At 38.4% G+C, this 15,532-nt stretch overlaps 2 protein-coding genes across 2 annotated transcripts; one reads left to right on the plus strand and one right to left on the minus strand.

Moving 5' to 3' along the window:
• Positions 1 to 52: 52 nt before the first annotated feature.
• stap2b (signal transducing adaptor family member 2b) lies at positions 53 to 8,120 on the minus strand. The gene is made up of 15 exons (XM_057357500.1): positions 7,746 to 8,120; positions 6,214 to 6,285; positions 5,667 to 5,786; positions 5,500 to 5,556; positions 4,599 to 4,741; positions 4,392 to 4,523; positions 4,118 to 4,187; positions 3,158 to 3,260; positions 2,503 to 2,598; positions 1,678 to 1,761; positions 1,504 to 1,563; positions 1,333 to 1,413; positions 1,166 to 1,210; positions 730 to 840; positions 53 to 613 (listed from the first exon to the last, which is right to left on the minus strand). Exons 1-15 carry the CDS (start codon positions 7,836 to 7,838, stop codon positions 558 to 560), a joined length of 1,323 nt encoding a protein of 440 aa, XP_057213483.1. The 5' UTR covers positions 7,839 to 8,120; the 3' UTR covers positions 53 to 557.
• Positions 8,121 to 9,603: 1,483 nt separating this feature from the next.
• mpnd (MPN domain containing) lies at positions 9,604 to 15,485 on the plus strand. Its single transcript, XM_057356885.1, has 13 exons — positions 9,604 to 9,966; positions 10,591 to 10,793; positions 10,898 to 11,119; positions 11,673 to 11,784; positions 11,935 to 12,013; positions 12,733 to 12,829; positions 13,222 to 13,294; positions 13,377 to 13,453; positions 13,530 to 13,698; positions 13,791 to 13,861; positions 14,098 to 14,187; positions 14,726 to 14,818; positions 14,943 to 15,485. Exons 1-13 carry the CDS (start codon positions 9,963 to 9,965, stop codon positions 15,027 to 15,029), a joined length of 1,377 nt encoding a protein of 458 aa, XP_057212868.1. The 5' UTR covers positions 9,604 to 9,962; the 3' UTR covers positions 15,030 to 15,485.
• The last annotated feature ends 47 nt before the right edge of the window (positions 15,486 to 15,532 follow it).

Raw genomic sequence — 15,532 nt, forward strand, 5'->3', positions numbered from 1 at the left:
TAACACGTCGCACAAAAACAAGCACAACACAATTTCAGCGATCATGTATTGTTCTTAAAACATATAAAACAGTGATCGGTTTACACAGAAAAACATTTACAATTTTATACACAGATAAAGAAGACCTGCAACTTTTCTCTTGAACAACAGACGATATGAAAGATTGACAATCGAGCTCAACAAACAACACTTTGATCTTTATAGGAAAAGATTTGTGTATCAGAGAGGCGTAAAAGAGAAATATAGGCCAGCTATTTGACATTAAGGAAGTCAGAACATTGTTACTGTACTTCACATGCTCTTTACTGTTCATGTGACTGATTTCTGATCAATCCCTTATCAGTAAGTTAATAAGTAGCTACAGTACAAGAGAAACACATCATTTGTTACGAGTTATGATGACCACACGCACACAAAGCAGTGGTTTACGGTCAGCGTCTATAAAAGAGTTCAGAGTTCCCGCCAATTCCATCCTGGCCTGCTGATGTGGACGAAGATCCATCTCTCCCGGTATAGATGTACAACCATAAGTGTCACTGTTAATATACCACATGAGATCATTCCGGAATGGCTCGTCGGTTCTTAAATAACAGCTTGAGTTCCTCTGTAAAGGCTGAAAGAGGCGAAACCAAAGTGAGTTAGCGGTTTCTGATTCCACAAAGAGGAAATGTTTCTTTATTTTGACAGACAATAACAGCGACAGTAGCGCCATAAAATATGTCAACTTGCCTGGAGGTTGAGGTCCTTGCTGAGATTTGTTCTCAAACATGTCTGAGACACTTTGGCTTCGGGGAACACGGTTTGGGTAGCCGGGGGGTTTCAACGCTTTTTTTTCACCACCTGTATCAAAGCAGACAGTAACTTAATAGTAAATCCAATGATCTGTGTTATTGTACACATTGGGTTGGAAGCAGGGGAAGTGGTCACAGTACAGCAATGAGCATTTGAACTACAGTATGCAGAATAGAACATTTACTTTAACAAATGCTTCTATCTAAAGAGACGAAAAACAATGACAGATAAAACCAGCAATGCTTTGAAAAAGTCTAAACTAAGCTTTAATGATTGCACAGCCAACCAACCCAAACATTATTTACATTTTTAAAAATCTCCTTATTTATTATTTATGATAAAATACGGCCAGATAACGTCGAAGTGAACTCACATGTGTTCAGAAGTGAGGGCATAGAATTCTGATGAGGCAATCGCACTGTGAAAAGAAAATATTATTATGCTTTTAACAGCATCTGTGAATAATTTAGAAACAGTCCGTTTGAAAAAGTCATAATAAATCCGGACCGGAGTTGGTTTCGGACAGGCTGACATTTTTACCTGGTTGACGTGGCACTACAGGAGGTCCAGCACACATAAAATCTACTTCATCCTCATCCTCGCTAAACTCACACGGCAAACCTGAAGAACAAAATCAATCAATCAAACTAAAGCCATAGGAGACGAGAACTGTAAACCCTGACATGCTTGAAGAATTCGATTCACATTTACCTGGTTCATTGAGGTAGATGCTTTCCGGTGTGTCTGAATCGGCTCTTTGATCCCTTTTGACTAAATATGCAATAATACAGTTACAGTTCAAATGTCTTGTTTATTTTTTGTCATTTATTAAGACTACATACTCACTAACTCAAGTGAGCGTGGTGTTTTAAGGTGATATATTACCTGGTTTGGGGGGTGGTGCCGGTGGAGAAGGCAAAGGGCTGTTGGTGGCCTGACGGACACTCGTCTCAAAAGTCTCCTCATTGGCTTCATCATATGTGAAAAACATGAAGAAACACATTAGACATCAAAACTTTGTAGTAAAAGTTGAAAGAATCTGTTTTTTAATCAGTTATTTATTTATGAATCAGATGAACAAAAATAAGTAACTAATCTTCTGTGCACTGTATTTTTAAAAGCTCAAGCCGATATCTCACCCATATTTTCCATTAGTACAGCTTTTAAAAACGTGTGACTAAAACACGTGACCAAACCTTTTTTCCTCGTTCGTAGTCTTGTAAATATGTTACCAGTCTGCATGACTGGCATTTTTTAGTCTATTCAGTAAACTCTAAAAAATAAAAGTGGTGCTACATAGCACTAAAAGTGGTTCTTGGCTCGTGATGTGCTATATAGAACTGCTGAAGAACCATACAGGGCACTCGTTCATCCCAAAGAACCGCTAAAGAACATCTGAAGAACCACTGACGCACCAAAATATGGTTCTATATAGCACTTAAAGTGGTTCCCCTATGATTACGAGCCAAGAACCACTTTTAGTGCTATATAGCACCACTTTTGTTTAGAGCGTATCAGGTGCCATTTTTAGTTTCATTCAGATGTTGATCCTCTGCCAGTAAGCTTCTTGGTGTTGATATTTCACTCACAAAAAAAGCAAGTAACATGTTTCGTCTTTCTTGACGGATAAACACTAAACACACCATGATTCAGCAACATTACATCAAAAAACGATTTGTGGTCTAAAGGGTCATTCTGAAGATATAATACCTGCTTTCGAGGGTGGTGCTGGTGGAGAACCCAAATGGCTGTTGGTGGCATCATGGACAGTTAGCTCGCCATTCTCTTCATTGGCTTTAAAATACTCTGATAGACAAAAAACACAGTAGAGACCATCAAGGCTATAGTCAGGAATGCTGTGATGCAGCACACAATTTAGCTCCAGAGACCAAACAAACCGAATAAAAACTCCTGGAATTTTTGTTCTGAAGTTAAAACGACTTCTTTGAGTTCTTTAAGCAAAGCTTTATGAATTGAATTAACCAAAATAATTATGATTTTCTTAAGAACCAAAAAATGATTTTTCTATTTTTAATATTTAAGCCAAGATCTCATGTACTGATGTACTGATTTTCAGTTGGCTGAATTTGACTGTAAACCCATGTCTATATTTTCCAGTAGCAAATCAGCTTCTAAAAACACGTGAATGAAAGAATGCCAAATAAAAATGTCTGTTTCATAACATCAGTTAGTCTCACGATATTACCAGCAGGTGTGTATATCTGCATGACTGACATATTTAGACCAACCAGAGCCACGGACATTTTTACTTTTCGTTCTGATTTTACTATAGTAAACCTTTTGGTGTTGTTATTTTATTTGCCAGAAGCTTTCTTTCACAAAAAAACGATTAAAATGGTCTTACTGATAGTCTCTTCATAGTGATCCTCCATCAAGAAAGGTTTCAAAACACCATTGGTCTTCTTCTCCATGCAGTTTATAACGTCATGCAAAGTGTTACAGGGGATCTGTGCGTTTACAAACAATGCATATTAAATATAACAACATTTTTTCAAATTAGCTACATCAGTGTACACAAAGTACAGAACAAAATTCGATTGTGATGATAAACTAGGAATACTGCACGTTTGCTTCATGCCCTTGTTATTGTTTTCTATAACTATATTGCCCTTTAAGGGGTTAAGCTAAAGGGGTCTTCCACTGGGCTTAGTGGTGGGCATCAAAACACTTGCTTGGGTATTTGGGTAAAAAATATTTTTCGCATGGATTAAAGTGCTGCTCAGATTTGATCCAAATCTCTGCAGTGGTTTCTGAGAAAGGTTTGATGTGTAACTCTTGTGACCCAGTTAACTTATCAGTACTTCCTGTTTGCTTGCACAACAACACACGACTGTAAAAAAAAATTCAGATGGGTGACTGGCCCAAGCTTGAACTGTTTTTATCCAAGTTAATCTTAATCTTATATCCAAATTTCTTAATTTACATTTTAGAATAATAGTCAAATCAAGTTTATGTATATAGGGCCGTCTACAATGTTGCATTGTTTAAAAACAGCTTTCCAGGAAAAAGAGGAAAATTTGTGTAAAAAGTACAAACAGAGAGGACCATCCTAATAAAAGCAACGTTAATGGAATTTGCAAATTCATCTAATATCAGCAGTCTCCCGGTGAGCACGCGTCAACACGGCAACGGTGTCAAGGAACCAAAACTCCAATGATGACTAGCCGGGAGTGCCAGTTCTCCTCTGACACATTACAGTCGGTAAACTCAGTTTAATAGTAACACAAATGAAAATGATGTTGTACAAAATCCTGAATCTTTCAAAACTGCTATAATAGTGGTGGTTTATAATTCGGATACTTACAGGAATCTCAATATCTATTGAGAATCCTCCTTCAGGCCTCCGAGACACACGATAATGTTTGAATAATGATCTGTTGGGCACAACATATGGTGTTACAAAAGTCTTCATATAACAACAAACATTTCCTTGAAAACGCTGACTACAATGTAACATGTTTTCTTCAGGAAAGTTCAAGGTTCACTGTGGTTACTTTCCCACCTGTGCACCAAGTTATCTTCGCAACAGTTTTATATATATATAGACCCACAACATGGAGTAGATATGAATGTTCTACCCGTTGACGTCTTCTCGGGTGGTTATGGCAAAAGATGCCCCCTCTTTGCGGGGTCTCAGCAGTAGATTCCCCCGTTCAGGGTGCTTTTCCAGTCTGAGTTCAGCTTCCGTCCGAGAAACATTATAATAACACCTGGAAAAACACAAGCATGAACTTTCATTCATTGAACAAAAGCGTAATGTTCTGAAGGGTGTGATGAACACTTACGCAGGCATTTCTGAAATGACAGGTACATAGAGGTGACAATCGGGCGATGAAGAAGATTGGTGTCTTATTTTCTCTTTCCCAATGACTTCTTTCATCATGTGAATCTGACCAGGAAGAAGGTTCAGAGATGCAGGGACTGACAGCTAAGGGACAGAAACAGTGTTATTATTAGGGTTGGGTACTTAAAACCGGTACGCTTCAGCACTCACTTCAAAAAATCCTTTTTTTGTCCTTTTAAGTTCCAGTAAACCATAATCTAGGAATGAGAAATCTCTTCCCAAATGTTGCATTTATTATAGCACAAAAAAACCATATCATGAAGGTTAAATGCCTACAGTATGTTTACACAAACATAAATGACAGTAGATCAGTAATTCAAACAGATCACACAGGTATGCAATAGGGGACATTATGAATAAGGGCTGTCAAGATATCAGAATTTCGTTTCATGATTTTCGCTACACAAATAATTTGCGAATATTAATGTGATATCTATTGAAATGTTTTTAAAAATAAATTGATAAATAATGCTATCAGTCAAATTCATTTTTATCTGGTCTACTTTCTTTTTTGGACAGTAAATCACAACCAGAACATCAGTGCAGGGAGTTTGTAAGCATTGTGGCACATGTTTTTTTATATCATGGTTATTCACAATATCATACTTTCTTATTATTACTGATTTCTGTCATTTACTGGCAAACGGAGTTATTTGTGGTACACTGTAAAAAAAAGTATTATGTTATTTTTACAGATATTTCACGTATAATGTAAAAACCTGTAATTTTACAGAATTTTACTTTTTTTACAGATTGAAATATGGTTAAAATAACATCACATTTTACAGCTATTTATTTCAGGTTTTTAGTGTAAACATTGTGTAACACGTTTCACAACTGACCTTAGTAACTGATAGTATGAAGCCTTTCCACAGCTCTCGAGCTTCAAGAGAAGGAGCCTGAATATCATACAATAAAGGACAAGATCAATCATATTGTATTACTTTATTACCCGGTGTAAATAACTATAGATAGCTGTAAGGCTTTGAGAGGTCAGAAGAACACTCACAATCATTTTGATATCTTCATTTTTCATGTGCAGAGTGAATCCAGCTGAATCCAGCTTACGGTCACGACAGCCGTCATCAGACACGGAGACCAGATTTGACAGATCAAGCTTTTCTATATACTGCATTCACACACATACACAAATGATGTTAATTTATATATCTGCATTGTTATAATCTTATTTTTGCTTTGTATGTACACCATCATTCAAAGGTTTAGGGTTTAGACATTTAGCCACCCTAGAATAAGCAAAACTGTACTCATTTTAAACAATATTGAAGGACTTCCTATGCTGGGTTCTTACTGGCTGATTTTTCTTTATTATTTGGTATTATTATCTTCACACAACTAAATACAAACATATATTTACAATGGTAGTATATACAGTGTATACAATGAACATATAAAAGGCCTATGAGTTTGTATGAGGGCCTATGAACACGTATTTAATCACACTGAAAGCAAATATGCACATATAAAAACATATACACTTTGAAATGCCTCTTCTAGCAACTTTATCCTAAAATTCAGTGTGGAAAAACACTTACAACATTGTCTTTGGTACTATTGAAGAAAAACAGTGAATTTCCACATAAACTGGTCCAGAGTTTACGACCCACCTGTGCCAAAAAAGAATAAAAATCATTTTTTAGATTAGATAGATAGATTCAATTTATTGTCATTGCACATGTACGAAGGTACAAGGCAACGAAATGTGACCTCTGCATTTAACCCATCCAGAGAGTAGTGAACACACGTACCCCCGGAGCAGTGGGCATTTAAAAATAAACAAGAAAATGTATACACCGCGAAATGAGTATGCCCGACATTGTTGACATGCTTTTTTATCAAATATGTCGTGGAAAAACTGAACCAGTTTGAAAGGAATGAAGGAGACAATGGAACATTCTTTCCATCACAAAGATCATCTCAGAAAATATGCTTGTTAGATGTAATCCATTTTAAACATGCCTGCATGCAAATATGAATTTAAGTTAAATGGCATTTACCTGATTATTTTCCTAAACTTAAGCTCAGAGCTTTTTAATTTGTCTATTAAACCCTAATTCAAAGCTGATTTGAAATCTAATTCATAACCTAACAAACCAAAAATGAAGTAAAAAAAAAGAAAAAATATTATTAACACAACTTCAGATAATAGTCATTTGTAAAACGAAAGAAAATAATCTAAACATCCATCTTAACTAAATGTAAATCACTGCAGTGTTTACACACACATACCCCACCAAACCAGTTTTTGTTGACATTATAACAAACACCCGTGTACACTCATTTGTCACCCATATAACAGTTTTCCTTATTTTTAATCTCTTCTAAGGACCATTTCTCCACACTTACATGCTTACGTTAAAGATTAGCCCTATAACCGTATAACTATAAACTTGTGTACCTTGTGCCATAGGAATGACCCTTACAACCTAGATGAACTGATCACAGCTTACAGTAAAGTGAATAATAACCAACAATTATGGGAAGCATAAGCTTTTATGAATTCAGCAGCTGAAATAAATGTAAACCCAAGTAATTCATTTAATGCAAACAAGTTTAGAACTTTAAATTTCTTAGCTATTTAAAGTAAGCTAAATACGTCATGCATTTATATTACGTCATATTTCATGAACCCTTTTGACTGGCAATACCCTGTACCACATTTAACTCAGTATATCGACCCTTAGGAAAATTAACCTAGTTTAATGCAATAAAATAAATGTACTACAATTACTATAACTAAACTACAGCTATTGTGGCGAGACCATAGTAAACGTATGGTTACCATATTTAAACCGTTCATTTCCGTAACGGATTTAGTGTTAACAAAATACGTGAATCGAAAGAGTTAATTAAGAGAGTTCCCTACACTTTATAAAGATGAATACACAAATAAACTCTCCAGACTATCATGTTTTAGTACCCTAATGCATTGGTGCATAGTTTGGATTTAGGGACGTGTAACATAAAAAAAACTAATGAATAACCTTAAACTCGCGCGCAAGTTCTTACCTTTACGCATAAGCACGCACTCACCTTTACGCATAAGCACGCACTCGTGCTCACTCACCTTGTCCTTTATAGTCTTCTTTTCCAGAAAGCCTTCGTGGTAGCACGGTGGCAGTTGAGATCTAGCGCGTCCAGTGCGCTTTGGCGTTGCCATCAATACAAAATATATTCCCAATAACGCGTTAACAAAGTATTTCAATCCAGCAACGTTCTACAACGACTTTAAATCAAGAGGAATTACTGTCAAAACTTCTCTTTGCAATGTCTTACATGGCAGAAAACATGCGCTGCTAAGACATGAATATAAAAGACGCGAACTAGACGAACTGTAACTCCTGCGGTCAAGTGTCTACTTCTGTCAGTCCAGGTCCTCTTCTGCTGGCTTTCCCCCTCACACCTGTATTCAGTGTATTCATGCCGGAGACCCGCCCATTCCAAAGAAGATTGCTACTGCTGCCACAAACAAACTCGCACGCACGCACGCACGCACGCACAGAAACTACACGCAAACACATATGGGGAAATTCGAGGTTCATTTCCCAACTTCCGGAATGTCATCTTTTTAAAAGAAATGATTGAATAACCGCCTTTCACTGCTAGAGCAAATCAGTGAGTTCAATCACTAGCAGACGGATTCTATGCAGCAATCTGGGATTTTCCAAGTCTGTCCTATATACCCACTCATCTGTATATACTGTACAACAACAGGTTGCACTTTAGTTTGCCATCATCATAAAACGTCTTTTATCCTTTCCTCTCATTTTATTGATAATTTTCTACACATAATTATACTATCATTTTACATTTTTGCACTCTATTGTTGAGAGGTTGTCGAAGGGGGGCATAAGAAACCCAATATACAAGAAATGATTCCTAAAAAATCTAAACAAACACCAATGAATTCCCCCCATAAGAAGATTACACCTATATAGTAATTTATAACTCATAATAATATGAAATGTGGTTGTTGTAAAACAGCTGGCGAAGTAATCAACACTGGGTGAGTTGTGGAGTTGCAACATACAACAGGAGAAACTTTGGGGGATGTATCATAAAGCAATAAAACCCACATTTCTTGCTAGATCCTGAGGAATGATATCCTGCCCTCTCCCCAGGGCTTGCCGATACCTAGGAACTGAACCCCCTCTTGTAATCACACCTCTCCCCTCCCTTTCACCTCTTCGGGCTCTGACCACTGGAAATGTGCTTACACATTTAATGCTGTTTTTATCACTTATGGTCATGTTGTGAAGACTTGAACATAATGTTTGGTGTCGTTTCAAAGGTCATGGTGCGATGGGTAAAAGGGTCTAATTCCTTCAATCCTAACAAAGTGTATTAGAGCTTTTTAACTTGATCAACTTTTTGGCTTTCTCAGGGAATCTTGTTTACGGATTGAGATGATGCTCTCTTCAGTCACGAGAAACCAAACAGACTAAATTCCACAATGACCGTTGAATTTATTTGACTCTTTGTTTCATCTGGGTATATAAGGTGCATTGGCGAAAGACTCAGGGAAGCACTCTGTAGCCAGATCTTCCCACACAATTACCTTGTGTGTATTTATTGCCAGGTATGACTTTGTTTTCTATCTTGCTGGTCATTTTTATGATTTGAAACTGAATTATATTCTTTTCATTAATGTTGTACCTGCCTGGCATAATAAATTGTTATTATTGGTTTATTAAGATTCTTCAGAGACTGTTATTACCGGTAGATTGAGAGGAGCCTGCAGATTGATTCAGGCATATGACAAAGAGTTAGTCTCAAGACGCCACCTAGGGGTCAGCGCGCATCATTCATTACCGTAATTCTCATATTGCACGCGCATATTCCCAAGCATCTGTCCGAGTCCCAGCTGAATGTTCGTTTGACCGCGGTCCAGGACCACCAGAAACTGGATCCGAAACTGTCATAAATATAAAAGATTACAAACAATCGGAGCCATTTTGCTGGCAGCATTTCGCGCGTACGTGTCGTCCGACGTATGAACGTACAACAAATACATCCACGTGCTGGAAAGACCATCGCCACAAACACCGTTAATTTATAAGGGGAGAAAATGACAAGGACGGGTAGGAGGGAGAAAAGGGGAGGGGAATTGACATTAAAGAAACACCACACAAGGAAACTACACCGCAGACACGCACACGCCTTCATTTTATGTTTTTGAATAACATCCTGGTGGGGAGTGCGCGCACTAAAGTGTTACATTGTAACACAGAACTGAAGTGACCGAAAGAAAAACATCAAAGCGTTTGCCGACGATTGCCGCGAAATGGGTGAGAATAAAAAAATAATGTTATTTTTAATAAGCGAGGGAAATTAATAATTGCTAGGCCGCGGAGATGAGCGAGAACAAAACACTGGAGCGATGAAGCGTTTCGACACACGTATCACAGCGGTTTGGCTTAAATGTGAGGAAATAAAACGCAGATGGCACAGACAGACAGTCACTGCTTTCCATCTGTTCGCTTTCGCTGTGTTGTCATATATATATATATATATATATATATATATATTTGTCCTACAATAAAAGCAGTTTCCCCCACATGATCAGAGTGCACCGTCCTGACTTTTCCCCCTATAAATATATTTTTAACAATATAGCCCGCAGAAGTTTGTGGGAAAACGCTGTTTTAACTTGGTGTACTGTAACGGGACTCGAGTCTTGATGTTAAGATGGTAATCAAATCTACTTTTCATTCAGTCATTTTTGGACATTTTTGTTGAAAAGAATTCATTTCTGTCTTTCTAGATACATCTCATACGGATCGTCTTTGTGTCCCCGGCAGAAATCACTCCACCTCATTTGCATGCATCAAGCAATTCACTCTGCCTGATAAAGGCATGTTAATGTATTCTGCCCTGCACCGTATTCATTATTTCTGTCTGATTGTCTTCAGGCTCAGAGCCACCGTCATCCCCTCAGGTGGTCGAGGAGGGCGCCGATGAAGACGATGAGGAGTTGAGTGGGACTGAAGATGCAGACCTGAAGGCATCATCTGGAAGAGGTTCCCTCTTGACCCGGAGAGGCATCACACTAAGGGTTCTTTTAAAGGACGGTCTCGTGGAGCCCGGAGATGGCGCTCTGACCATACACTACCTGGTACCGTCCAGCAATTTTCATAATATTTGCTTAATATGCCTTATTGATATTGCGATGAGATAAAACGGTATTAGGACAATGTATTTTAATGCACTCCGACGCAGGGTAAGAAGTTTGTTGGAGATCTTTTAAAAGATGGGAAGATCCGTTGGGTGGAGACGGGGCAGATTTTTAACTCCCCAAGTGCTTGGGCCACACACTGTAAGCGGCTGGTCAACCCGGCTAAGAAGTCTGGATGCGGCTGGGCCTCGGTGCGGTACCGTGGACAGAAACTGGTCCAGTACAAAACCACCTGGCTACACAAATACCAGCCCAGTGCTGACATGGTGAGCAACAGATGACATTATGAATACTGAACAAGAATTTTAAAGGATATTAAAGGGGGGACAGTTCACCCAAAAATGAAAATTCTGTCATGAATTACTCACTCTAAAGTTGTTCCAAACCTGTATAAATGTCTTTGTTTGGTTGAACACAGAGAAAGATATTTGGGTGAATGCTTGTAACCAAACAGTTCTTGGACCCCACTGACTCCCATAGTAGGAAAAATTAAAATGGTAGTCTAAAGTCCTCCAGAACTGTTTGCTGTCTTACATTTTTCAAAATATCTTTTTTTGTGTTCAACAGAACAAAAAAATGATTAAGTCATTTTTCCTACAATGGTAGTCAATGGGGTCCAGTCACTGTTTGGTTATAAGCATTCTTCCAAATATCTTTGTCTGTGTTCATCAGAACGAAGACATTTATTATACAGATTTGGAACAAGTCAAAGGTGATTTTTGGGTGAAAATTGCCCCTTTAAATGGGATGATTTAGACATTTTTGCCAAATTGCTGTTACAGCTGCTATTCTGTGTGAGATTTGTTTTGTTTGCTACAGAGCCTGATAAGCGAAGGAGAGGATGATGAGATAGGCGATGAAGATGAGGAAGAGGGGAAGACAGCTATGCCAACAGAGGACAAGATTAAAAAGTCCAAACCCGAGCTTCATGGTATGACATAAACATCACAGCAGGAGCAGGAGACCCCCTCCTAAGACCTGCATTCACAACTACATTGATTCTTAATTTCAGAACAGGACGCTTTATCCTATTTTATCCTTTTATGGCTCTGTTTTATAATGTTTGTATCTTTTCTTCCAGACATTGGTCTGTTGCAGAGGAGAGACAGAGAGAGAATTCCAGTCAGGTATTGCACACTTGGCACCAGAGATGCTGCAAGGTAATTCCCATGATAATAAATACAGCGTATTTAAAGAACTCTGGGGTGTAAAATTGTTGTTTGAATTTTAGTAGTGCATTTTAATGGTCTGACAGTTTAACACAGCAGTCATGATGACATTTACTGCAACTCAATTTACCTGCCGGATGCTCTAAAGCAGTGGTTCTCAAACTGGGGGCCCCCAAGATGGATCTAGGGGGGGCCACAGATTTGTGGCATTTTATGAAATATAGAAATTTATCATAGATTTTATGCAATCAAACATCAGAAAAATGACACCACAAACCAAAAGAATTGAGGTTTCATCATTGTATAACTGAATGTTTTTGGTTTAATAAAAATTCTAAGTTTAAGATTATACGTCTTTATATGGGGGGGCCGCAAAGCGATGCACTTAACACAAAGGGGGCCTTACAACGAAAAAGTTCGAGAACCACTGCTCTAAAGCGTCCTGTTTAGGTCCAATAAAAATGTATTCTGTGCTAGTTTTGCAAAGCACTGTACACTCTGAAAAACTCAGGGATGTTTTAACCCATGGTTTGGTATAATATGGACAAACCCAACTGTTGGCTTAAATTAACTTAGAAAATGTCCATATTTGACCCAGCCATGGGTCGAAACAACCAAAGCATTTTTAGACTGCTTAGTAATAAAAAAATAATGTCGATTTGAGTGTTCCAGTGCTTACACAGATATTTTTTACCATCATGTCTTCTCAGGGATCCTCAGACCCTCGTTGAGCTTTCTGCCTTTTCTGCGATCAACCGCTTCCAGCCTTTTAATGTAGCTGTTTCCAGCAACGTCTTGCTGCTAATGGTATGAAATAAAACGAAAGGATAGTTCACCCAAAACTGGAAAATTATTTAATCATCTACTCACCTTCGTGTCATTTCAAACATGCATAACTTTCCGTATTTTGCACAACACAAAATATATTTTGAAGAACGTTGGTAACTGAACAACACTGGGCCCCGTTGACTTCCATTGGACACAAAACCACTGAGCCATTTCTCAAAATATCTTCTTTAGTGTTCCACAGAAAAAAGACTCTCATACAGGTTATGAACAACACGAGGATGAATAAATGATGGAAAATTTATATTATTGGGTGAACTATCCCATTAAGAATAGGATCAATATTAAGGATTTAAAAATGTCTAAATGAGATAACCACGAAGCCAATATAACCTTTACTTACCTCCACTCAGGATTTCCACTGTCACCTGACCACAAGTGAGGTGGTAGGGTACTTAGGGGGCCGATGGGACACTAACACACAGCGTAAGTGTTAAATTTAGAGGCAAATTAGAGGTTTGAAACGCACAAAATATCCATTATATGTTCATAATTGTGTTTCACGCAGTGCTGACTGTCTTACGGGCATTCCCTTGCCGCACACGGTTAGCTGATAAAGACGCTGCCCCGGCTGTCGAAGAAGAGGTTAGTCTATCCTTATTCTTTACTATTTTGGTGCATTCTTTGTTGTTTAATACAAAAACTACAAACTTGATCGTAGATTTGTCAAAATCTCTTCATGAGGGGACTGTCATTGGTGGGATGGTATCACAGTCACCCACGAGGCCCCGCCCTTCCTTCGCTGCAGGACATTGATTCGCAAATGGATCACCAGTTACGCCTACAAGGGAGCAGTAATGGCTATCAGCCCTGTCTGGGGATTATCTGTGGTGCGTAATGGAGGACCATGAATGATCACTGGACAAACTGCCTTTTATTGACCAATCTTTGTTAGTTAGACATGTGTTCCTCTTACCTATAGGACCATATTACCATGGCAACCAGGGTGTGGCCTCCACCATCACGCCGTTCTGGGTGGTACCACCTCCAGAGGTAAGAGCCAGGAATAACCCAAAATAAAAATTCTGTCATTTACTCACCCTCATGTTGTTTTAAACCTGTAGGGGTTTTGTTTCTTGTGGAGCACAAAGAGAGATGTTGGACATAATGCTAAATGGTTCCCTTCATTTAATAAAAAAATGAGTTTAGAATAACCTGAGGGTGAGTTAACGATGACAATAATTATCATGTTGCTGAAAGCTCACTCTTTGTTGTCTTTTTCTACATAGCAACGGCCCAGTGATTATGGAATCCCAGTGGCTGTAGAGGTCACGTACGTGCAAGACAACTTCCTGACTACAGACGTCCTCAATGAGATGGTATGAAAAGAACCGGCATGTTATATTTTAAGCTTCTCAACAGTTCCATGCCTCTGGAATAGTCGTTTTAGAGGGATAGTTAATCCCCCCCAAAAAATTCTGTTTTTATTTATTCAAGAAAGATATTTGGAAGAATGCTTGTAACCAAAGAGTTCTTGGCCACCATCGACTACCATAGTAGGAAAAATTTCTTTGTGCTTTTGAACACAAAAGAAGATATTTTGAAGAACGTAGGAAAGCAAACAGTTCTGGGGCACTATTGACTACTATATATTGACTATTGACTACTATATAAATGACTATTGTCATTTTTCCTGCTATGGTTGTCAATGGTGGTCAGAACAAAGAAATTTATACAGATTTGGAACAACTCGAGGGTGAACAAATGAGGACAGAATTTTCATTTTTGGGTGAACTGTCCCTTTAAGCTTGTCATTCACTAAAAGTCCTTTGGTTTCCTTTAGTCATAGAGAACACATACATTAGATTATTAAAAAGATGTCTCGAGGCTTAAACGCGTCTTACTTTCCTTGTGTAGATGCTATTGGTGGAGTTTTATAGGTCAGCTCCAGACCTGGTGCACTTCAGTCAGATGTGGAGTCCTAATACCTCAATACTGGACAAAATTAAGGTCAGATGTAGTTTATTTCCTGTACACACACACACGACTAATAAATTACTATCATGATTCAATAATACAGGTTACATGACATTTCATTTATACCCAAACGCTTTTTATATGTTCTCATCCTCAGGCTTCTCTGAGTGGCCATGCACCCAAAGACCAGGCGTACGCTCAGATCCTGGAGCATGTGTACAACCAACTGCGCAACACTCGGTGACTTTAGCAGTTTCTGTTACAACCAACTGCGCAACACTCAGTGACTTGAGCAGTTTCTGTTAGTTTGTGTGTCAAACTGTTTGGTTTTTCAGTCACTGCTGACTCTGGACCTCCCGCCCTGTGCATTACCGTCTGTGCACTGTTATACTGTATATGAAATGCCTTTGTGAAGGATATATCACATATGCTTCCGTCCAAACTGTTGCCTTTAGGACTGTTAGGTCTGTATCACTGGCTATGGTTTCTGAGGTTCTGCAATATCTGTGCTGTGAACTTGTCTTCCTCTGTGGTAGAAAAGTCTGGTAGTTAGGATAGACAGGTAAATAAGTTCTCTCTCTACTGTTTATGCTGGTACTTATCTGTTTGTGTGTGGTTAGATTTGTATCATGTTGACTTCCTGATATGGGAACAATGCCTTTTACCTGCTGAATACCTGAAATATACACTGGAACAAATGAAAGTCATCACAGAGTCCATTTGCTTCTGATTTAAAACCGTTAACGT

This window comes from Triplophysa rosa, linkage group LG17, assembly GCF_024868665.1.
Source record: "Triplophysa rosa linkage group LG17, Trosa_1v2, whole genome shotgun sequence".
Classification (NCBI taxonomy): domain Eukaryota; kingdom Metazoa; phylum Chordata; class Actinopteri; order Cypriniformes; family Nemacheilidae; genus Triplophysa; species Triplophysa rosa.